We start from the raw sequence: 24,954 nt of genomic DNA, 5'->3' as shown, positions 1-24,954 counted from the left end.
ATTGCATTCATACCTTAGTTTATTGATCAAACACATTAAGAGAGTGTTCTCCTGGGAAAATTGTGATGTGTGGTATGAAAAGTACTTGGCATCTATGTAATCATAGCATTCAAGGATCAACTCCAGATTATGTCTTTTCCCTTACACATACAATTTTTTTAAGTAAATGTAAAAGAATTTTTGACAAAAGTTTTTTTTTTTTAATATTTTGCATCCTCTATCTTTCTGTCAAATTACTAGCATTTCTAGTAATTTCAAATAGCTTTGCTTGGTTAGTCTGACCCCGAGCCAAAATTGGTCAGGTGTGACGTGTGAAAAAAGTCCCTAGTGTCCAGATTGCATATATTATTTAACCATTACAGAGTTTTAAAAAATACATTTTTGCATGAATATCCAAATAAATATGAAAACTTAAAACCTGTCCTTTACTGTTACTGTTTCTAGTCCAAAACAGACATATTACTGCTTATCATCTTTCCAACATATGTGCATGAAACATGAAGCAACATGGGTGCCCAGACAGCTCAACTGGTTCAGCGGGCAACCTATAAACAGGGGCTATAGTCCCTGACACAGTGGCCTGGGGTGGATTTCACCTCATGGCCCTTTGCTGCAGGTCTTCCCCTGCATTCTTCTCCCTACTTTCCTGTCTACCTCTTGACTAACCTGTCTAATAAAGCCAATAAAAGGCCAAAAAAAGATTAAGCAACACAGACAGTAACACTGCTTCTCAGAGCTGCTCTTTACTGTATAGTCTGAATAATGGTCACAAATGTGTGTTACCTCACATATGAATTAAATACAAGACTTGCAAATGTGTGTCATTTGTGAGTAATTTATGATGCTCAGAAATCCACTGTCAAATCAACAAACAGTTACCAAAAAATTGAAACAAATGTAAAACAATTTACAAATAAATACATAGTAGCTGTTTTATGGTATTTTTTCATTCAGATAATTTTGTTCATATTTGCTCAGATTTTTAGGTATCCGGATCAAACTCACAGTAAAAAGCAGCACAAACTGACATTAGCATAAATTGAAAATGTTTCAACTAAAAATCCTGGGGTTATTAGTCTGCTTACAGAGAGGATAGGAAGACTAGAGAGATTAAGGGAAAATCACAGGAAAAAAATAGAGTTCTGATGAGATCTGAGATGAGCCTGAACCCAAACACAAACACAGAGCAACACTCAAGCTAGCTACTGGTAACATCTATATAGCTGGTCCATTGGCTGTTTGGGGTGATTAAATACAAAATGTCACCACATTCATTGTTCTAAACACACTTATAAATCCAATGACCTCCTCCTTTCAATTCTTTAAAGGCAGTACTGCAAGCTACTTTACTGCCCTGAGCTTAGAAACTAAGTATGGACAGGAGGTCCTCAGTAGCTAAATGGTCACAGTGCATGCCGCATAAATACAATGTTCCCTGTCCCTAATGTTTTCTGTCTGTTATTGTGACATTGAATTTTAGCCACATGGTTGGCTTATTAAATAATTCTTGTGACAAGCAGTTTCAAAGGCCTACGCCACAAAGTGACTGGTGAGTGCATATATACATAGATTGATAATGACTGATTGATTGTTCATGTGCCATACACACATCCAAATTCCCAGACCATTTGCACTGCGGTGATTAAGCATAATTCAGCAAACTCGAGACATCATACATTGTGATCAACAGAGCAGAGACACCAAGGCACCAGTTCAGATGGCAACCTTAAAGGAAGGCACCTTCCAGATTTGTCAAGATGGTGTGAAGTTTGTGTTAGAGAAAGCAGACTTTCAAAGGATCCCTCAACACACACCTGCAGATATCCAAGTTGCATATTGGGCCTAGTATAATCCAGTCACTCAAGCCGCCAGACACTGGGGCCTTCAAAGGACCAAATGACTGCCAGAAACTCTCTGACCGACGTCTGATCCTGCAGGATGTGGGGGGCCAAAATTTTTGATAACAACATCAAAGGATTTCACTCCACTGACAATGTCACAAGGAACACCAGATTTACATTAAGACCAATAAAGACATTTATTCTACCACTTCAACTAAACCATCCTTTATGAATATACATTTAATGAAACTGCTGAATAGTGCTGTCAATAATCTCATTATGATCACCATTACACCATGTGTTTTCCTTAAATCTTTTATTTTACTTGTTTAGCTGTCAAACTATATGTTTAACAATGTTTGATGTTATATATATGTTAAGGTTTGTTTTCACTGTCTATTTACCAGGAGTACTAATATATGTAAATTATGAGTCACAATATTGGACTGTTTAGAAATCATAAAACTTTTTGAAAAAGTATATGAAAAAGTAACTCTGTGAGGGACATCAGCTCTCCCCAAAAGAGGTTGTGCCATTCCCCCTTCTGAGTTAATGAGAGTTCTTCTAAGAATCCACTTTCCTAAGAGTTTTATCTGACTTCTACTCAAGACTAATTCGGAGGAATCACAATGTCCACTGCTGTTCCGACCCGCACCCAGAGGCCGACAGACTAATCATCAGCAGAAGCACCACCAAAGCATTGCAACCTGCAAGTAAGAGTCAGTCGCTGAAACTTGGTGCAACTTTCTAATTTTCCCTCTTTCCTCTTTTACAGTATTGTTTTGGGTTGTTGTCCGTCTTAATGGGTATTATTGTTGTGTCATAGTTAGCTGTTATTGTGTTGTTATTTTGCTAAATGTTGTTAGTTTAATACATGTACATGAATGTAAGTTCAGTGCCTCCACTGTTTTATTGTTTACATTTCAATCCCTTATTTGTACAGATTCCAGCTACCGAGCTTTCATAAATTTATGAAATTTATGAATAATTTTCAGCTCCCCTGAGGCTCTCCTTCACACAATAACAAGAAGTGCTTCATATGCTGGTTAGTTACCTTAACCTAATCTAAATATTTCTCGAGCTAAATATCAGTTAGATTGTGTAATAATTATGCATAAGCATTCAAATCTAATTTGAGCATATATTTCCCAACAGCTGTCATAAAAAGGCTCAGCTTCTTTAACATCATCCAGTGTCCAACCACCAATTTAACAAGCAGAGCTAAAAGTTTCTGTAATTCAGTAAATATATACACTTTATTATATTTCAGGATCTTAACCTTAATGTTTAAATTTGTTGGATAAGCTTTTATTATGAATAATATGGTAGAGTCTTAACCTTAATAGTTAATTTTTTCTGCTAACAGGTCTGTAGTTCCATATTTTAACTTGGTCACTAAATTTGTAAAGTCAATCTGTCTTCTCTACTGAAAGCACTTTGACTCAGTGTATGGTATTTAAAATGTCCTGTATAAATAATGATGGCTAATAAAAGTACAACCAATTTAAAAGGACTTAAAGATCATTTGAATTTTTTTTTTTCAGTTTAAAAAAACAGCACTATTCTACACTAGCCAGTTGTTTTAATGAAACAGTAGTGTAGGTAAACTGTAGGTGTTGGCAGTTTCCATTTTTCATCTATTTTGTATATCAACTTCATCCTCTTTGGATCACAGGTGAAGGGCTAGAGCCTATCCCAGCTGACAAAGGCAGCAAAAGGCAGGGCTCACCCTGGAGAGGTTGCCCAGTCCATCACAGGGCCAGCACAGACAGACAACCAAGCACACTCATACCCAACCAACTTAGAATTTTTGGGCTGTGAAAGAAAGCTGGAACACGTGCAGATACAGGGACAACACAGACCTAGACTACTGTTTTGAAACCTTAACATGGATCTGAATGAGAACTCTACACATGCCCATTCAGTCTGTCAATCACAGGGTAGCCGTGCTCTAAAACATACTCTAGTTTTTGTCTATTTTTACCTAAACAGTACCAGAATTTTCAAAATTAATGCCATGCTATTTTGAAGGAGACTTAAACTAGGAACTAAGGAGAGCACTATTTTTTTTAGTCGTTTCAACCTAATGCAAATGCACTCCTGTCTCTTTAAGGGTGAATTATTGTTCCGGTTATTATTACTGTTTCAGGCTGAAAGACCCAGTAGAGCTCATTAGCGCCACATCCATCAGCTTTAGCAGTAAAGCATTATGTACATACAAAATGTTTGACAGATGGTATCTAAATAGTCATAAGTGACTCTCATAGCAAGTGACTTTCAAGTAGCTTATTATTTTGTCTGTATTTTGTTACTTTTACTGAACTCATGAATCTGAATGTTTACTCCACCATCTGTGTACTCCAGAGTAGACTGCACTCTGTTGATGGCATTCCATACTTATAGAGATTTAAATAAAGGAATGTGGTCTGGCTGTTGTCAGATCATGTGTATCTTGAATGAATGCTTTTTCTCATTCATGTTTCGGCTTCATGACACCCTGAAACTGTCAGGCCAGCCATGGAAGTTTTTTCCAATAGCACAAAAAGGAACCGTAGCCACAACTGCAGCAGCATTCACTGTCTGACACCAGGTGAGGCACAGGTCAAGGCGTTCACAAGATGTAAAATGTGATTTATGTTTAATTTGCTTTCACTTCTGTGACTCAATGGTACGGACAACCGAAATAAACAGAGTATTTGATTTATTGGAACTGTATAGGGGAAGCATGCTAAAGATGGCAGCTGGTAGCTATGCTGTAGAAGCTGGCATCATCCAGAGGCCACCACAGTGCCAACAGTGCCAGCAGTGCCAACTGTGGGTCAGAGCAGTTCTCTGTTCATTCATTCATATTTTTCCCCCATCACACACAAACGCACACACATTAACAAACGCATCCACACACAACATTACTGTTAATCGTCCAAAGACTAGCCTTCCAGGCTCCAGCCTACCTCCATATCTGGCCCAACTGAAGGATGTGGATGACGGATTGACCGAACCAGACGCAGAAGGAGTAGTAGGCTGATCGTTTTCTGTATCTGCCGCCCAGGGCGGTACTCGCGGTGCTGTTGGTCGTGGTGTTCTTGCTAGCGGTCGACGCCTGTCTCTGCGGCGTGGCTGGGTGATGTTGAGAGGTAACGTCCCCATGTGAGGCCGAGCCGCTCAGCAGCTTATTCCCATCCATGTGGGAGCAATCCGCGACAGAATCGGTGCTGTCGTCGGTGCTGAAGTCATGAACAAACCATCTGAAGCTAAAGAGCTGCACCGAGAAGGAGCCCAGCACCACGAAGAAAAGCGTCAGGCCGAACCACCAGTAGTCGCGACGGAGGTAGTAGTCGGCCGATAGCCACACGTCGGTGCCCACATCTGCCAGATACACTACCACAGCCGCTACGATCCACAAGCCGTCCCACACCGTGTATTTCTGCTGCTCCCTTCCTAGTCGAAGGCACGTCGAGTTGGAGCTTCCACCGCCGCAGCACCGCGACTCCCCGTTGGCAAAGTCACCGTCCCCAGTGCCCGCAGAGTCGGGCTGGCCGCCCGGGTGGAGTCCCTGCACCGAGCCAGAGTGCTCTGAATTCTGCAGGGGGGTGAAGGCCACGTCGCTCTTCTTCATCTTTAGTACCCCGTCTGATTTAGCCGCCATTATTAGAATCTTGAAATATTAGCCTACTCTATTATTTATCCTCCGTTCCTCCCCTCCTCTTCTCCTCCACTCCTGCCTATCTCCGTCGACACCCTTTTGCGTGTTTCTCCTACTCCTCCTCCTTTCTGGGCAGGACTACCTTCTCCACACTGCCGTCTGCTCATACTACAGAACAACGGCAAAAATGAAGACTGAATGTAGCTCCGTGCTTGCTCCAATATTTTGGTTCATACCATGCCTTTCATTTAACGATAACGTCGATTGATGACCCACTGAAATCCAGCCGACGTGATGTGGGGGTGGGAGGTCCGCTTTGTTTACTCCAGCCTACCTGAACGGTTTTTGCGTCTGCAATTTGTCACTCTTTGCCCTCGAAGAGTCCTGATGCTGACGCTGATATTTGGTAAAGAGCTAGAGACCGTAGTGAAAGTAAAGAAGGGACGCTGCAGGCACCTGCTTTTTTCATGGCTCAGACTGAAATCTATGACATCATCCTTCCCCGTCTATCTGACTCCCTCTCTCTGCCCGTCTCTCGGTCATGCATACGGTTTGAGCTTTGCGACAGCAGAAGTAAAATTTCTTGTTAAAGTACTTTACAGAGGGCACACATATGTGCAAATGCTGCCTGCCACGGGAATCAGTAAATACATAACCTGAAGCAGCCTGAAGTCCTGCGGTTTCCAGACTGACTTTCAGCACCACAGACAGATCCTGCTGCGGTATCTTGAACTCCGTGCTCTACAGCTTTCATCAAAACCTTAAACAGTCACCCCAACACGATTGTGCAGCTCAACATTTATTTCAGAGGGAGAGTGCTCTTTGATCAACAGTGAAAAAAAAAGAAATGCAAATAAACCAGTTAGCCTAAATTATTTAGACTAATTGTTTAAAGAACAGTCTAATGTTAGAATAAAAATACTATTTAAAAAACAGCAATGGCACACAAAGTTAATGCATATACGCAAATTTTTGTACCCATTACCAATCAAACCATAGAAGGCTATGATTGTTAATTTAGAAATCTAATGAATCACAGAGTTATATAACAGACACAACTGCCATTATATGTAAGACAACACAATTTTTGGGCTAATCCTCAGATGGCAGCAACTTTAAGAACAAAACAAAATGAATAGAAGAAAAAAATGTCTAAAACACATTTATACAATTACAAGTGGAAGTCTTTGTGTCAGCATAGAGACACTGCTGACAACTGGTCATATTTTACAATTTAACAACATACAAAAGACAATTATTCACTCTAGCTATATGCTGAAAAAAGGTATAATGTACAGTAAAATACTGGCAGCTCTGGTTACCAGAGCTTTTTCGCAACTGTAAATTTTATAGTTCAAAGCAATTGTTGTTTACAGTAAATTACTATAAAAACAGATACTGTTATATCTGTTCATGGTAATTTGCTTTAAAAATAAAAATGTATATTACCATGCATATACAACCAGCATGAAAAAAATTTACTTTGAGACAAACTTACCAAACTTTCAAATGGTTTTCATCAAATTTGACTTGTGATCCTTGGTGTCCAAGTGAACATTGAAAATGCAGTTATGACTCTTTCCACATTCCTTTAGATTGGGCCCTGGTGCTGATAGCCCCAAATACCCAAATAACTATCCATCCATCCATCCATCCATCCATCCATCCATCCATCCATCCATCCATCCATCCTCTATACACCACTTGATCATCATTAGCGTTGCAGGAAGCTGGAGTCTATCCCAGCTGACTTGGTGCGAAGGCAGGGGACACCCTGGACAGCTTGCCAGTCTGTCGCAGGGCTACATATACAGACAAAAAAATCACACTTGCATTCACCCCTACGGGCAATTTAGAATCATCAATTAACCTCAGCATATTTTTTGGACTGTAGGAGGAAGCCAGAGTGTCCGGAGAAAACCCACGCATGCACAGGGAGAACATGTAAATTCCATGCAGAAAGATCCCGGGAAAGCCGAGACACCAACCAGGGATCTTCTCGCTGCAAGGCAAAAGTGCTAACCACTACGCCACTGTGCAGCCCCCCAAATAACTACCCCAGGATATTATCAAATGATGAAGTGAATATTTAAATAAATAAATAAATCTGCCACTTTCCCTGGCTGATCGAGAGTAATGAGTCACTGAGTCAATACTTGATTGAGAGGATATTCTACATAGAATAGATTGAAAAGCACATGTGTCTGCATCATAAAGCCTGTATTATCACTAGTTCTGCCTGAAAATTCACATAGTGTCTGTCAATTGTTCATTGAGGACAAGCATGATCCTGTTTGCAGCCAGAACAGTTAACAGAAAGAAAGCAAAAATTCGACTGATGCAGTGTGTAGGAGCCACATGTAAAATTCTTGCATACTCCTGGGCTTGGTTTGTATGTTCACACTGCACCAGCACTTAGGTTTTAGGTGTGCCATTATGGTTGGCTCAGTGGATAGAAATACACTACTGCTCAAAAGTTTGGGGTCACCCAGACAATTTCATGTTTTCCATGAAGACTCACACTTTTATTCATATGCTAACATAATTGCACAAGGGGTTTCTAATCATCAATTAGCCTGTCAACACGATTAGCTAACACAATGTAGCATTAGAATATAGGAGTGATGGTTGCTGGAAGTGTGCCTCTGAACGCTATGCACATATCCATTCCATTAAAAAGCTGTTTCCAGCTAGAATAGTCATTTGCCACATTAACAATGTCTAGACTGTGTTTGGGATTAATTTAATGTTATCTTCATTGGAAAAACTGCATTTTTTTTCAAAAATAAGGACATTTCTAAGTGACCCCAAACTTTTGCAATGATTGTGTAAGTGCACTCACCTTTTACTATGCACTTTGTATGTAGTAGCTTAATAAAAATCCACACACAAATGTCGACATTTGGTTAATAGGTAAATGAATAAATGAAGAGAGGAGAAAAGAAGACCAGTCAAACAAAGAGTTCGCTGACCTTTGCAGACTGACAATTATTTTTTGAAATATGCTGCACTGCATTTTCTGACTTTAGCATTTACGTTTTGACTGAAATGTTGGTAATGCATCAAAATGACTTGATTTCATTCATTATTTTCATTGTTGATTAATCTGTTGATTATATTCTGGATGAATGCATTAGTCCTTTGGTTTGTAAAATGGGGAAATATGTCAATCAGAGTCTCTCAAAGCGCAAGATGACATCCTCATATGTCTTGTTTTCTCCATAAAATTAAAATCTGGTATCAGAGAATTGTGACTTTTTTCTCAAAAAATATTCAAGTGACATAAGAAATGATCAAAAAGTTGGTAACAAATTTAATAGTTGATGAACTGATTGATTATTTATTGCATCTCTAGTATATCCTAAACGTCAGGCCTGATTATAACTGCAAACATTTCTTTGGTCACAATTATTCAATTCAATTCAATTCAGTTTTATTTATATAGCGCCAATTACAGTCAAATTGTCTCGAGACGCTTTACAGAACCCATATGCCTGACCCCCAGAGCAAGCCAAAAGGCGACAGTGGCAAGGAAAACACCCTTTTAACAGGGAAAAAAACCTCGAGCAGAACCCGGCTCTAATGTGGGGGGACCCATCTGCTGCTGGCCGGGCGGGTTGAGAGGGACAGAAGAGGTAGAAAGGTAGAGATAGAGGGATAGAGATAGAGGGGAAGAGGTAGAGGGATAGAGATGGAGGGGTAGAGGTAGAGGAGAAGAGGTAGAGGGGTAGAGATAGAGGTGTAGAGGTAGAGATAGAGAGGTGGGGGGTGGGACACAAGGACCATAAAACACAGCCACACATCTGAAGCATCCAGCTCTGGGACCAGGGACACTCGGAGAAAGGACACAGAAAGAAACAGAGTGAATGTAATGCAATAATGGTATATATAGTAAATACATAAGTAGTTAGAGAAGGGCTCAGTGCATCAAGAGAGGTTCCCCAGCAGCCTAGGCCTATAGCAGCATAACTAGAGGCAGACTAAAGGGACGTCAAGAGGGGAAGTATGTTTTTCAAATGAAAACACCAACTCACCCCGTCAGGGTCCCCCAGTCAGCCCTAACTATAAGCTTTGTCAAAAAGGAAGGTTTTAAGCCTGGTCTTAAAAATAGAGAGGGTGTCCGCCTCCCGAACCCAAACTGGGAGCTGGTTCCACAGGAGAGGCGCCTGATAACTGAAGGCTCTGCCTCCCATTCTACTTTTAGAGATTCTAGGAACAACAAGTAAGCCTGCAGTCTGAGAGCGAAGAGTTCTGCTAGGATAATATGGTACTATCAGGTCTTTAAGATATGATGGAGATTGGTTGTTAAGAGCTTTATATGTCAGAAGAAGGATTTTGAATTCTATTCTAGATTTAACAGGAAGCCAATGAAGAGAAACCAATATAGGAGAAATATGATCTCTCTTGCTAACTCCCGCCAGTACTCTGGCTGCAGCATTTTGGATCAGCTGTAGATGTTTCAGAGAGCTATTGGGACAACCTGATAATAAGGAATTACAGTAGTCAAGCCTAGAAGTAACAAATGCATGGACTAGTTTTTCTGCATCACTCTGAGACAGGATGTTCCTGATTTTCACAATATTTCTCAGGTGGAAAAAGGAAGTCCTACAGATTTGTTTTATGTGCGAGTTAAAGGACATGTCCTGGTCAAAGATAACACCGAGGTTCCTCACAGTAGTACTGGAGGCCAATGTAATGCCATCCAGAGTAACTATATGCTTTGAAAGCAATTCTCTAAGATGTTTGGGGCCAAGTACAATGACTTCAGTCCTGTCTGAATTTAGTAGTAAGAAATTATAGGTCATCCACGTCTTTATGTCCTTAAGACAATCTTGCAGTCTAGCTAGCTGATTAGTTTCATTTGGCTTCATAGATAAATACAATTGAGTGTCGTCAGCATAACAATGGAAATTAATACAGTGCTTCCTAATAATATTGCCTAAGGGAAGCATGTATAATGTGAACAGTATTGGTCCTAAGACAGAACCCTGAGGAACTCCATGATTAACCTTAGTATGCTCAGAAGAGTCATTGTTGACATGCACAAACTGGAACCTGTCTGATAAGTAGGATCTAAACCAGTCCAGTGCTGTCCCTTTAATGCCAATAGAATGTTCTCGTCGCTGTAATAAAAGTTTGTGGTCGATTGTATCGAATGCTGCACTAAGGTCCAATAAAATAAGTATAGAGACCAGTCCATTATCTGACACTATGAGAAGGTCATTCGTAACTTTCACCAGAGCTGTTTCTGTGCTATGATGCACTCTGAAGCCTGACTGAAACTCTTCAAACAAGCTATTCCTTTGTAAATTTTCACATAATTGATTTGCAACTGTTCTTTCCAGAATTTTGGAGAGAAATGGGAGGTTGGAAATTGGTCTATAGTTGGCTAAAACATCTGGATCTAGAGTGGGCTTTTTAAGTAAAGGTTTGATTACAGCAACCTTAAAAGCCTGTGGTACATAGCCTGTTACTAGAGAGAGATTAATCAGATCTAACATTGAGGAATTATTTAAAGGTAAAGCCTCCTTGAACAGTCTAGTTGGGATAGGATCTAAAAGACATGTCGATGGTTTGGATGTAGAAACTATTGAAATTAGTTCAGAGAGATGTATGGGAGTGAAAAATTCTAAATATCCATCTGGTCTTACAGCCAATTCTAAAGTATCTGTACTCGATGATACATCTGTGACATTTGCAGGAAGGGCCAGATTAATTTTTTCGCTAATCGTAATTTTACCTAATTTTACATAATTTTATTTGTAAAGAAGCTCATGAAGTTGTTACTGTTCAAAGCTAAAGGAATACAAGGTTGAACAGAGCTCTGACTCTTTGTCAGCCTGGCTACAGTGCTGAAGAGAAACCTGGGGTTGTTCTTGTTTTCCTCTATTAAAGATGAATAATATGTTGTCCTGGCATTACGAAGAGCTTTTTTATAAATTACTAGACTATTTTTCCAAGCTACATAAACTTCCTCTAAATTAGTGGAGTACCACTTCCTTTCCAGCTTTCGGGACGCCTGCTTTAAAGTCCGCAGCTGGGAATTATACCAAGGAGCAGGTCCTCTCTGAGATAGAACTTTCTTTTTTACAGGTGCAACACTATCAAGTGTTGTACGCAGTGAGGCTGCAGCATTATTAACAATATAATCCACTTCTGTGGGGGTAAAATTATAATATTTCCCTGTCATTATATCAGTAAGTGGTGCTGGACTAAATAGAGAGGGTATTATTTCCTTAAATTTAGTCACCGAATTGTGAGACAGACATCTATTGTAATGATATTTATTCTTAACTCCTATACAATCTATTGTTGTAAATTGAAATGTTATCATAAAATGGTCAGAAAGAAGAGGGTTCCGGGGAAATACTGTTAACTGATTTCTATGCCATAAGTCAGAACGAGGTCAAGGGTATGATTAAAACTATGAGTTGGTTTATTTACATGTTGAGAAAACCCAATTGAGTCTAATATTGAATTAAAAGCAGTCGTAAGGCTGTCACTGTCCACGTCAACACGAATGTTGAAGTCACCCACAATAATGACTTTATCTGAGCTGAGCACTAAATCAGATAAAAAGTCTGAGAATTGAGATAAAAACTCAGAGTAAGGAGCAGGAGGACAATATACAACAACAAATAAAACTGGTTTCTGAGCTTTTAAATCTGGATGAGAGAGACTGAGAGTAAGATTTTCAAATGAACTGTAACTAGGTTTAGGTCTCTGGTTCATTTTTAAGCTAGAGTGGTAGATTGCTGCCACTCCTCCTCCTCGGCCCGTGATTCGAGGAACATGACAGTTAGTATGACTAGTAGGAGTTGATTCATTTAGACTAACATATTCTTCCTGCTGCAACCAGGTTTCAGTCAAACAGAACAAATCAATCTGGTTATCAGTTATCAAATCATTTACTAACAGAGATTTAGACGAGAGAGATCTAATATTTAACAGACCACATTTAATTGTCCTGTTTCTTCGCTCAGTTGAAATAGTGGTATTAATTTTAATTAGATTTTTATGGTTACTATGTCTTTTGTTTATTTTTGATTTGCTTAATTTATTGAATTTTGGTGGTCGGAGGACAGACATAGTCTCAATAAATAACTAAGCTAACTGAATTACTGGAGGTTGACAGCTGAGAGGAAACTGCAGAGAGGTGTGGAAGACTACAACTCTGCATCCTGGCCTGAACTCTGGGTTGTCATGCTTTAGGAGTTCTAATAAGATCAGCCATATTTCTAGAAATGAGAGCTGCACCAGCCAAAGTGTGATGGATGCCGTCTCTCCTAATCAGACCAGGTTTTCCCCAGAAAGAGCTCCAATTGTCTATAAAGCCAACGTCGTTTGCAGTACACCACGTAGACATCCAGCGGCGAAACGATGACATATGGCTAAACATATCATCGCTGGTCAGATCAGGCAGGGGTCCAGAGAAAACTACGGAGTCCGACATGGTTTTGGCAAAGTTACACACCGATGCCACACTAATTTTGGTGACCTCTGATTGGCGTAACCGGGTGTCATTACCGCCGACATGAATAACGATCTTACTGTATTTACGATTATCTTTAGCCAGCAGTTTCAAATTTGCTTCTATGTCGCCCGCTCTGGCCCCTGGGAGGCATTTTACTATGGTCGCTGGTGTCACTAGCTTCACGTTTCTGACTACGGAGCTGCCAATGATCAGAGTTGGTTTCTCAGCGGGTGTGTCATTGAGTGGGGAAAAACGATTAGAAACGTGAAGCGGTTTGTGGTGTGCCGGGACAGCGGGCTTGAGCTTAGGACTACGTTTCCTACGAACTGTCACCCAGCTACCCTGACTTCCCAGCTGCTCGGGAGCTGCTAGGGGACGGCTAGCAGAAGCTACACTAGCAGAAGCTACACTAGCAGCTATGCTATTGCGGTCCGCACCGGCTAAGGGGGCCTGGCTAACAGCTAGCAGGGTGTTTTCCATGGTGCGGAGCCGCGCTTCCAATTCAGAGAGCCTCGCCTCCAAAGCTACAAAGAGACTGCATTTATTACAGGTATCGTTATCACTAAAGGAGGCAGAGGAGTAACTAAACATGTGACACACTGAGCAGGAAAGAGAAGGAGAGGAAGAGGGAGAAGCCATGCTAACTGCTAGGCTAGCGGACAGAGATAACAGATTAACTTAGAATTAAGTACTGAGAGGGTGCGTGAAGAAAACGAGTGTATGTTACGATTCAAATATTACCGCTACACAGATTTAATGAATATCAAATTAGATGGAGTGGATAAGCTACAACAGTCACAGAACACCACACAGCGCTACAACAGGAAGTGACGCAATACGCTCACCGTAACGTCAGACGTCAGCAGGGAAATCCAGCAGCATGGGAATGCACACAATTCAATTTCTGTACATTAGATTGTAACAGAAATAAACCATTCATTCATTCATTCAAATTGTGCCTGCTACTTTAAAACTCTTTTAAATGACTTTAAAAAAATACTCCACAGTTATTCTGCCGTTAGTAGTAAATGAATGTTCTGATTTGTTTTCACAGACTGGGCTCGCCGCACAATGAATCAGTCACTACACATTTAATAAAAAGTCTGGCTGCAAGTCCAGATTTGGAAGATGTGGAGACAGACGTCCTTCTATATAAGTATCCTGTTTAAAATTGCTCTAAACTTTCTGACTCTGAATTTCATCGCCCAGGGGATGACCAATAGCAACAGATCTATAAACCAATCATGACACAGTTTTTTTTTTGTTGCCATGTCTTGTTTCATCCAGTGGGTGTCCTGAATAACGCTAGACAGGCAGACCAGATGCTAATTAGTTTTTCACATCTCTTGGTGTGAAGTCTCACTCCGCGAGTTCTGAGTTTATAGCAGTGTCAATGGAATGTCTTCGATGGTTGGTCAGAGTGTATAGAGGAAAACAATAACAACCCCAGGTTTCTCTTCAGCACTGTAGCCAGGCTGACAAAGAGTCAGAGCTCTGTTGAGACTTGTATTCCTTTAGCTCTGAGCAGTAATGGCTTCATGAGCTTCTTTGCAGATAAAATTGTTATGATTAGAGGAAAAATTTATCTCGTCCTTCTAGTCGTACAAATTTCACAGAAGTATCGTCTGTACGGTTGCTTGAGAATTGGCTGTAAGACTGATGGATATTTAAAATTTTTCACTCCCATACATCTCTCTGAACTAATTTCAATAGTTTCTACATCCAAACCATCGACATGTCTTTTAGATCCTATCCCAACTAGACTGTTCAAGGAGGCTTTACCTTTAATTAATTCCTCAATGTTAGATCTGATTAATCTCTCTCTAGTAACAGGCTATGTACCACAGGCTTTTAAGGTTGCTGTAATCAAACCTTTACTTCAAAAGGCCACTCTAGATCCAGATGTTTAGCTAACTATAGACCAATATCCAACATCCCCATTTCTCTGTAAAATTCTGGAGAGAACAATTGCAAATCAATTGTGTGAACATTTACAAAGGAATAGCCTGTTTGAAGAGTTTCAGTCAGGCTTCAGAGTGCATCATAGCACAGAAACAGCTCTGGTGAAAGTTACTAATGACCTTCTCATAGCGTCAGATAATGGACTGGTCTCAATACTTGTTTTGTTGGACCTTTGTGCGGCATTTGACACAATCGACCACAAACTTTTATTACAGCGACTAGAACATTCTATTGGCATTAAAGGGACAGCACTGGACTGGTTTAAATCCTACTTATCAGACAGGTTCCAGTTTGTGCATGTCAACAATGACTCTTCTGAGCATACTAAGGTTAATCATGGAGTCCCTCAGGGTTCTGTCTTAGGACCAATACCGTTTACATTATACATGCTTCCTTTAGGCAACATTATTAGGAAGCGCTGTATTCATTTCCATTGTTACGCTGACAACACTCAATTGTATTTATCTATGAAGCCAGATGAAACTAATCAGCTAGCAAGACTGCAAGATTGTCTTGAGGACATAAAGACGTGGATGACCTGTAATTTCCTACTACTAAATTCAGACAAGACTGAAGTGATTGTATTTGGCCCCAAACATCTTAGAAACTCACTTTCAAAGCAAGTTACTCTGGATGGCATTACATTGACCTCAGAGTTATCTTTGACCAGAACATGTCCTTTAGGTCACACATAAAACAAATCTGTAGGACCTCCTTTTTTCACCTGAGAAATATTGTGAAAATCAGGAACATCCTGAGTGATGCAGAAAAACGCCACTCTGTCTTGGACGCGGGACCATGAACAACGAACATGTCGACTTCTGCCTGCTTCTGCTCCCGGATCCTCCACCTGGTTTCCTACCTCCTTTCCATCTCGGAGTTTCCTGGAAGAAACATCTGTTGTCAGCCAGACCTCACCACCTGAGACGCCAAAAACATCCAGGTGGATAACAACCTAGTGGAAAGCTTTGACGCCTCGTGGCCATACCTCTGCCCCAGCCGCTCCATCGCTGATCCAAACACCTGCAAGAGGATTCACTTACCTGGACTGGCCAGACCCAACTTTCCTCCTTGTCCCGAACTCTGTTCCTTCATGACAGCCAGTTGAGTCTCTGTTCCCACGTAGTATCTGTTTATCATTAACCAATGTTAGTATTACAGTAGTTCGTTCTTCGTATCCTGTAATGTTCTCTGGTATATAATTATAGTTGTTTCGGGTTTAGGATTACTGTGATAGTATTGATTCTGGTTTTTTTTTGTATTATTTTTAGGATTCCTACCTTGGTGTTACCAATCGTGGGTTTCAGTATTACTTTAGTTTTTGTCATTATTCCATCCGCCTACTAGAGGGTTATCTCCAATTCATAGGTTCTGGTTAGTTACTTCCGGTTCCGTTTATTGGGATTTTTGTTCTGTTATATTATATATTGTAAATAAAAGCATTCTATAATGTTGACAGTGTCTGTAATCTGTTCCCTGCACTTGAGCCTTTGCACTCACCGTAACAAGCAGTCAAAGAAATGGAAATGATAGTGAGGGAAATGAGTACCTTGGGAATTATTCAGGAGGAACCCAATACAATTACTGACAGTAAGTTGGCTGGAGTGGGCATCAAGTGAAAATTGGATTCATCACTGGAAAGAACCTTAGCCCAATCATCAACACTTCAATTCTTGTGATCCCCAGCAAAGAGTAAGCGGGCTTTCCTCTGCCTTTCGTTGCTGAAGGGCTTCTTCTGTGCCCTGTGTGAATTCAGATCAGCTTCAAGAAGTCAGTTTCCAACTTTCCTTGCGGAACAAGTCACATTTCTCCACAGTACCCACTCAGTTTTAAGGTCCTTGGAGGTCTGATGACGATTCCTGACACAGGACCGGATGAATGCACGGTCATCTCGTGGGGTAGAAAAGGTTACGTTTCCTACTGCAACCAGCTAGCAATTTGGTAGTACCATGTTTGGCTTGTTTTTTCTTGGTGTAATGAACAGCTGTCTTAGAGATCTTCAGTTTTTTCGCTACCTGTCTCTCACTCATGCCAATCTCCAGCAGTGCCAACATGGCTGTGTTTGTGGCTTCATATAATTCTTTTGCTTTAGGCATTATGTGAGAGCTGACAACTTCTGAGTTGTGCTACGGATCGAATGTAAGCAGGAAACCACTCTAGGCCTTTGCATGTGCAATGATGCTCATGAGATGAAATGGCCTCTTGTATACACTGGGAATACAATTAAGCTTAAGCATGTCAAATAGGACATAAAATACTATGAAATCAGCTGCATTTTTTTGTCGTGTTCAGTGTATTCTTCAGGTACTATACCTTTAGTGGTACCAGACACTGAAATGAACAAGAAAATGAAGAAAACAAGGGTGGTTTAATAATTTTTTCCATGACTGTATATAGCTGGTAGTAAGATGTAAACAAAGTGAATGCAATGCAATAATGGTATATATTAAATACATAGGTAATGAGAGAAGGGTTCAATGCATCGAGAGAGGTCCCCCAGCAGCCTAGGCCTATAGCAGCATAACTAGGGGTATAACTAACGGATGTCAAAGAAGTCAGTTGTGCCCCATACATGCAGACTCCAACTGATGCCCTCAGGGTCACCCGAATCAGCCCTCACTATAAGCTTTGTCAAAAAGGAAGGTTTTTTAGCCTGGTCTTAAAAATAGAGAGGATGTCCGACTCCTGAACCCAAACTGGGAGCTGGTTCCACAGGAGAGGTGCCTGGTAACCGAAGGCTCTGCATCTCATTCTACTTTTAGAAATTCTGCGAACTACAAGTAAGCCTGCAGTCTGAGAGCGAAGACTTCTGCTAGGATAATATGATACTATAAGGTCTTTAAGATACGATGGAGATTGGTCATAATAATAACCACATAAAAACATAACTACATACTTCCACATGTGTTCATTCATAGTTTTGATGCTTTCATTGAGAATCTACAATGTCAATAGTCATGAAAATGAAGAAAAACCATTAAATGAGAAGGTGTGTCCAAACTTTTGACTGGTCGTGTATATGTACACTCACTCATACACCCCCCCCCCCCACCACCACACACACACACACACACACACACACACACCTGTCCATGCGATTTTCAGCCCATTACTCTGAGTTTTCATCTGAATTTTCACAAGTCATTACAGTCATTATTTTGGGTGGCTTTAATATCCATGTAGATGCTAAGAATGACAGCCTCAGCACTGCATTTAGTTTATTTAGATTGAGTGGCAATGATGATGCTTGTCTTGTGGAATTTGTATGTTTTCTCTGTACCTGCTTGAGTGTTCCAGCTTCCTACTGTTCCTGGGTTCAAGGTGGCTCAAGTGCAGGAAATGAACAGACGGTCTTTGACTGCAACACAGTTTTTATTTACAAGGTTTTAGGACTACAAGCAAAAACTAGGACTGCAACGGGAAACGGAAATAGAGAGCAATAGGCTCCGAATCAAACTGCGGCAACTAGTGGCCAGGAGGTGCTGTAACTAGACTCTAAATAGTAATACTAACTCGCGGTAGGTAACACCTAGGCAAGAAAGACCAATCTCTGAAGTAAAAAACTAGACACAAAACAACTTCTACGAGGTTCGAGGAAAATAACTATGAATGAGGTTTTCTCTATTAACGGTGCTCTTAACGAGAGCTATTGCTACGACAGAACTACTAACTCACGAATACTACTAGAGATGCTCAGAACTGGTTCACAGCGGTGGCAGCCAAGGTCTGAAGCAGCGTGCTTTGGGCCTAATGCTGGATGGCGCGAAGCAGCGACAGGTGAGTAGGGAAGGACGCCAGGAGGAGGGAGTCGGCACAGGTGAGTGTTTCCCCTTCACAGGAGCGATACCAGGATCTGGTGTTGACGGCAGAATGGCAGGTGTAAGGCAGGAGCAGGTGTGTCCGGAACTGGAATAGAGGAGGACAATGGAGGTTAAATGGTTTGTAGTGCAACAAGCAGAATGGCTGGTAAATCAGGCTGTGAACCATTACGAGCTGCGTCACGATCCGGCACTGAGAGATGGGTGGCATCTGGTTATATTGCAGAATGGGTGAAGCTTGATTGGTTGCATTCCACCTGTTCCTGAGCTGACTGATGGGGAACACCTGTCGCTCCTTCTGCACTGCTGGACTGCCCTAAAAGGAAAGAAGATGGAGAGGGAGGGGGAGAGCACTACCTAGGCCTGGCAGCAGCCAGCCTGACACCTACAGTCCAAAGACATGCTTGTAACTGTCCAAAGACAGTGACTTTTGGAATTTCAAGTTGGTTGTTTTTTGTGTTTATTTTTTATATGTTTGAATTTTGTATTATAATTGTTCATAATGGGAGAGGTGAATGTACACCTTTAAGAGGTCACATGGCTGCGTTTTAGCGCGGGGTCACTCATGTGGGGTTGTGGGTCATAGCAGCACGGCTACAGAGGAGAACGCCATTGTTGCTTCACAGAACGGCATTATTGCTTCAGAAGACGGCATTCTACAGTCTGAGAGGCGCACACGGTGAAGTGACTTTTGGGTTTTGTTTGTTTTTATATTTTTTCTATTATTTGTTCACATGCATTGTTTGGCACTGTCGTACTGGTGTGTGGGACCTAGCAACAGAAGGCTAGTTTGGAGTGTGTCTAATTGTAAACGTGAAATTATGAAATTTTGTATATTTTTGACATGTTTGTATGTTTTTTATTGTGTCAGTTTTCACGGTGTCGGCAGACTGCAGGGAATAAAAGTCAAAAGACATCTGTATGAAGTGTGGCCTTCTTTACATCAGACTGGAGTAGCTACAATGCTGAAATTGATTGTAATTTTAAATCATCCATAGTATGCCTGTGTGGTCTTTCTGTTTTGGCCCTGTGATGGTCTGGAGTCCTGTCCAAGGATATCCTGTCTTTCAACTTGTGTCAACTGAGATAGGCGCCAGCCCCCTCTACAGGATTTGGCAATGTATAGAAAATGAACAGATATAACAAGTCTCTGTATCAGTGGATGATTAATCCTTACTCAGTGTTTCGGAGAGCAAGAAGAGTATATGTTTTAGATGTTACACCACTCATTTTTGGACAAAAAATATCTACGATCACAGAGTATCATGTCCTTCTTGTGACAAAACCTGAAAGCATAACTGTTGATATTGTTTAGCTATATTTTACTTAAACTAAAAATGGCATGAGAAGTAACAAGTCTTGTGGGTCCTTGAGTCATCTCAATTACATTTTCTGCTGCCTTCTTGCCTGCAACCTGATGTGGAAGTGGCGAACAGCAAATTATGTTGTTCTTCAACATAAATGTCTCCCTTGCTACCTGCTCCACTCAATCAACTTCACCAGAGGGGTTAAAATGAGATTTCTCCTCTGTGTTGTCTGACATATCCTCCTCAAAATCACTTCCAGCTTCCTCATCTTGGAAGACCAGATCAATGGCCTTTTGCACAATAATTTTTTATAAAAAAAAACTGTCAAACAAGCTTAATTAAATTGACTGTGATCCAATGTTAAAAGCAATAAATTCTTCAAATTTAAGCAGATACTTTTCATAGGCATTAAAATTGATTTGCAACGGCTTTTTCAAAAAACTTTAGAACGAAAGGAAAGATTAGAGGAAAAAAAGGTCTACAGCTGTCTAAAACATCTTGATCAAGAATAAAATTGGAGAGAGTAGAGGTTTAATTACCACAAACCTAAAATCCTGCAGAATATACTTTTTGAATAAAGATGGATTGATCAGTTTGAATATCAAAGTTTTAGTTAAGGAAAAAATATCTTTCAGCAGTCAGTTTGGACGGGGTCAGGGAAATATGCTGATCATTTAGGTCAAGTCTGACATTGGCTCAGAGAGCTATAGGAAAGCAGCAGTTAAAACTAGAGATGTCCGATATTGGCTTTTTGCCAAAATCCGATATCCGATATTGTCCAACTTTCAATTTCCGATACCGATATCAACCGATACCGATATGTGTGAGTTTGCAAATAATTCCAAACCACAGACGTTTTGTTAGTCAGGCACAGCAAGCTTGGTACTGCAGCCACACTTGCAGGGCTTAAAGTGAAAAATATTTCTAAACCTGAACTTTTTTCCTTTTGGGTGGGGTCAGGGTACAATCTAGCTATTGAATAAGAAATTAAGATATCTGCCTTCACAAACTCATAATGCAGATCATAGTAATACTAAAAAGATCAGTAGGTGGTGGTAGGTTCTCCATCTGACTACAACATCATGGAAATATATTGTTTATAGGGCTGGGACTTTAACGCGTTGATTTCGATTAATTAACTAAAGCAAAAATAACGCGTTAAAATTATTGCCGCAATTAATTACACCCTCCTCAGTTCCCTCATTAATTGCACCCTCCTCAGTTCCCTCATTTCTGGCACACCGGTAACGCTGATGAACACTCCAGCCCAGTAGGTGGCGGTAATGAACCTAAAGTCTATTGGTAGCCATGAAGAAGAAGCACAGGAAGCACTGAGTGAAGTCAGGCACTGGTGAACAGTGAAGGAAGACGAGATTGAGCTTGTTGGACAGAGTTTCCTTTTGTGTGTGTGTGTGTGTGTGTGTGTGTGTGTGTGTGTGTGTGTGTGTGTGTGTGTGTGTGTGTGTGTGTGTGTGTGTGTGTGTGTGTGTAGATATATCTATATATATATAATATATATATATATATATATATATATATATATATATATAGATATAGATATAGATATATATATATATATATATATATATATATATATATATATATATATATATATATATATATATATATATATATATATATTAGGGTGGTCCTTCGCAAGGGGTAAATTTTCGAATTCATTTATTTTATGCTCCAACCCCCGGAATTCGTTGGAATAGTCAAGAAAACTGTGTTGGTGATTTTTTTTCAAATTCCAACAACATTTCCCCTGCCTCATCGACCTTGAACTTTGACCTCGGGGTGGCTGGCATTAGAACGACTACGTATTGGCCTGTGATGAACTTTAAAACGCTCCTGTAATGTCCAGTCGTCTCTTTTAATGTGATACATCGATCTATGTGTTTGTATAATGTGTATGACTCGTTCTGCTCACCGCCCCGGGCACCCCCTCACATTTTTTTCCATTTTTTTTGTCAGGTTGAGTCATCAATCTATCAAGCATGGCAGCATTGAACCGTCGCTATTTGATTGCTCCGTTGCAAAACGTTGCTGGGTCTCAAATTCCCTCGGAAGAAGAAGTGCTGGGACTGTTGATATATCGAATTGAGGCCGAGAAGAAGTCTGTACGGGAGGCGGCCAAATATACTGCTGTTACAGTTGTTTTAAGTTGGTTCTACAGCCGATACAAACTATGTAATTTTTCGTTATTTATTAACAAAATTATCTGATGTTTTGTTCCGCTGTAATCAGAAATCAGAAGCTTTAGTTTGGTCAGATGGAGTCCTAATGTATCTAGGATTTATATACCTGAGAAAACAATTCTAAACCTATTAGGGATAACAGACTCTGGAATGTTTTATTTAACCTTTTTGTAACGTATTAGGGAAATGCATTTTTATGTTTTGTCAGATAACAATGTTGCATAATTGGCTCTAAACAACCTGAGGTTCAGGATGCATGTACCCTAATATTAGACTTTTTCAAAAATTTAACGAAATTTTTGAAGAGAAAAATTTATTTTTCTGAAGCAGACTAATTATATAAATCTGATTTGATCTTGACATTAAAATTTGTTTTCAAGGATTGGTGTTTTGATTCATTTTTATATTTATTCTCATTTCAATCATTATGCGGCACTATACGCTTTATTTATTGCCATATAAAAATTGTCTTGGGATCCTCAGGGTGAAACTTCAAGGTTGATTAGGGAGGAGTGAATATTGTCTAAATGAGAAAAAAATTCACCAGGATTCACCGCCCCTGGCGCCCCCGGGTGGTGAGAAGATCGAGCTATGCACGTCACACAAACACACAGATTGACGTATGACATTAAAAGAGATGACTGGACAATACACGAGCCTTTCAAAATTCAGCAAAGACGGATCAAAAGTTCAAGGTCGATGAGGCAGGAGTAAATGATGTTGGAATTTGAAAAAATTCACCAGGAGAGTTTTTTTCGACTATTCCAACGAATTCCGGGGGTTGGAGCTTAGACTTTACGACTTTCAATTTTAAGGACCACCCTAATATGTATATATATATATATATATATATATATATATATATATATATATATATATATATATATATATATATGCAGTTTTATTTTTAAAGAAGCTAATGTCATTACTGCTCTTGGCTTCATGGTTTTCTTTACAAATAAAACAGATATATTAGGGGGGAAAAAAATACCAAAATACCACAGCTGTGGCAGTCTGTCACAGAAGTGCTGCTGATTTGGAGGTGTCACCAAGACTTCAGTTATGTTTTAACTAGGGATGTCTGATAATATTGGCCCACCGATATTGGCATAAAAATGCATTATCGGTCAATATCGTTATCAGGTTTTTTTTTGCCTATCATGAACACCGATAAAATAATGCCTGGATTTTGCCGGCATTTACTGGCACGCAAATATCACATCATCAAACTGCATGTAAACAACCGTGCTGGATTTCCCGTGTGCTGCACCGGCATTTGGCTCAAAAAAAAAAAAAAAGATAGGACTACATTGCCAGTCGAGGTCGTCTACCAATGGAATGAGGGGAACGCAGCTTTTGCTCTCAACCCAAGTAATATCACTTGCCAATCGGAAGTAGAGTAGGGGCAGGTCTTAGAATGAAGTTGAAATCCACCCTTGTTATCATGGTTACAGTGACAAAGCGATATAAGCCGCATCATTGCCAAAATCTAATCACTTGGTCCTTGTGTCATTTCTGACCTTCCCTGAAAATTTCATCCAAATCCGTTATTCCGCTTTTTTTTTGAGTAATGTTGTGCACAGACAAATACATAGAAAGTAAAACGTACGCCGATCGTCACATAACTCTGTCGCATTCCTTGGCAGAGTGAATAAAAATAAATGGAGCTTCCTGAGGTTGGAGGAGTTAAACAGAGACGCCAAGCCCTTCGGTTGCTGGTGCAAAAAAATTGAATTAGCCTGGTGCTTGCTTCTGTACCAGTGTTAAAAAAAAAAAAAAACTCATGTACGCAACTAGTGGCAAAAAGTGCTGTCATGTCATGAGTCAGACCCACAGAGCTGCTGTCTGCTCTGAAACTCACAACTGGTTTTCGGAAGCAACAGCCACCGCTGAGGTACCGACATCAGACTGACTGGGTTTGTGATTTAAAAACGTGTGTGCTCGTTCATTGCAAAACACAGCTTGTCATTCACCAAATTTCAGCCACTCATTAATCTGTGTAAATAACTGACTGAAGATAAAAATGCTTTGTCAAAACTCTCTGTGTCATGTCAGCATGTTGGTTCCATAAATACACATGGCATAGCACCAGCATTTTAGAAATGAGCATTTAATGTTTTTGTTATTATTTGAACTGAACTATAGTTTGCTGTTATAAACTATACTTTTATTTTTTTATTTTTTGCACTTGTTGGAGCACAATCTCATTCTACCGGGAAAACAGACTATGTGTGAGATAGCTCCCGCGCATTCGTTGAATGAAGCGATAGGAGAAGGTATTTAGGTCTCATTCAGTATGTTTATTACAAATAGATTGAATATAGCATACAGAGCTCTGGGTCCAAACTTCTATCCCTGACAACAACAGAGTTCTTGTCAGTTCACGAAGTCTGACACACTATTCTTCCCCTGACCCAGCCTTATATCTAGTTTCACAGGTGCATAAGCATTCAGGGTGTGTCTTTCTTCTGATTGGGTGTCTTCTGCGCATCTGACCCCCTCCTTTGCGTATGAGCAGCCATTGTGATGTCCTGATCTGGATGCTCCGAACCTCACAGCCTCTTTGTGGGGGAGGATGAAACCTCAGCAGTTGTTCTTATCTGTGAAATAGAGTCTTCCAGCACAACCTTGAAACAGAGTCTCCATCATAAATTTTCACCTAGTTCTTTTCCACTCTTGCATACCTCCGTCATCCACTATTTTTCCTT

The 24,954-nt window shown here is 40.2% G+C and overlaps 1 protein-coding gene across 1 annotated transcript in view; it reads right to left on the bottom strand.

The window, feature by feature from the left end:
• xkr4 (XK related 4) overlaps positions 1–5,987 on the bottom strand; it is a 44,211-nt gene extending 38,224 nt beyond the window's left edge. The window contains exon 1 of the mRNA XM_023284088.3: positions 4,793–5,987. Coding sequence (XP_023139856.1) covers positions 4,793–5,487 — 695 coding nt within the window. The 5' untranslated portion in view covers positions 5,488–5,987. The remainder of the gene's footprint in view (positions 1–4,792) is intronic.
• Positions 5,988–24,954: the final 18,967 nt, after the last annotated feature.

Source organism: Amphiprion ocellaris, chromosome 10, assembly GCF_022539595.1.
Source record: "Amphiprion ocellaris isolate individual 3 ecotype Okinawa chromosome 10, ASM2253959v1, whole genome shotgun sequence".
NCBI lineage: Eukaryota > Metazoa > Chordata > Actinopteri > Pomacentridae > Amphiprion > Amphiprion ocellaris.
The sequence above is the reverse complement of the archived record's forward strand: the minus strand, read 5'-3'. Positions and strand labels throughout refer to the sequence as shown.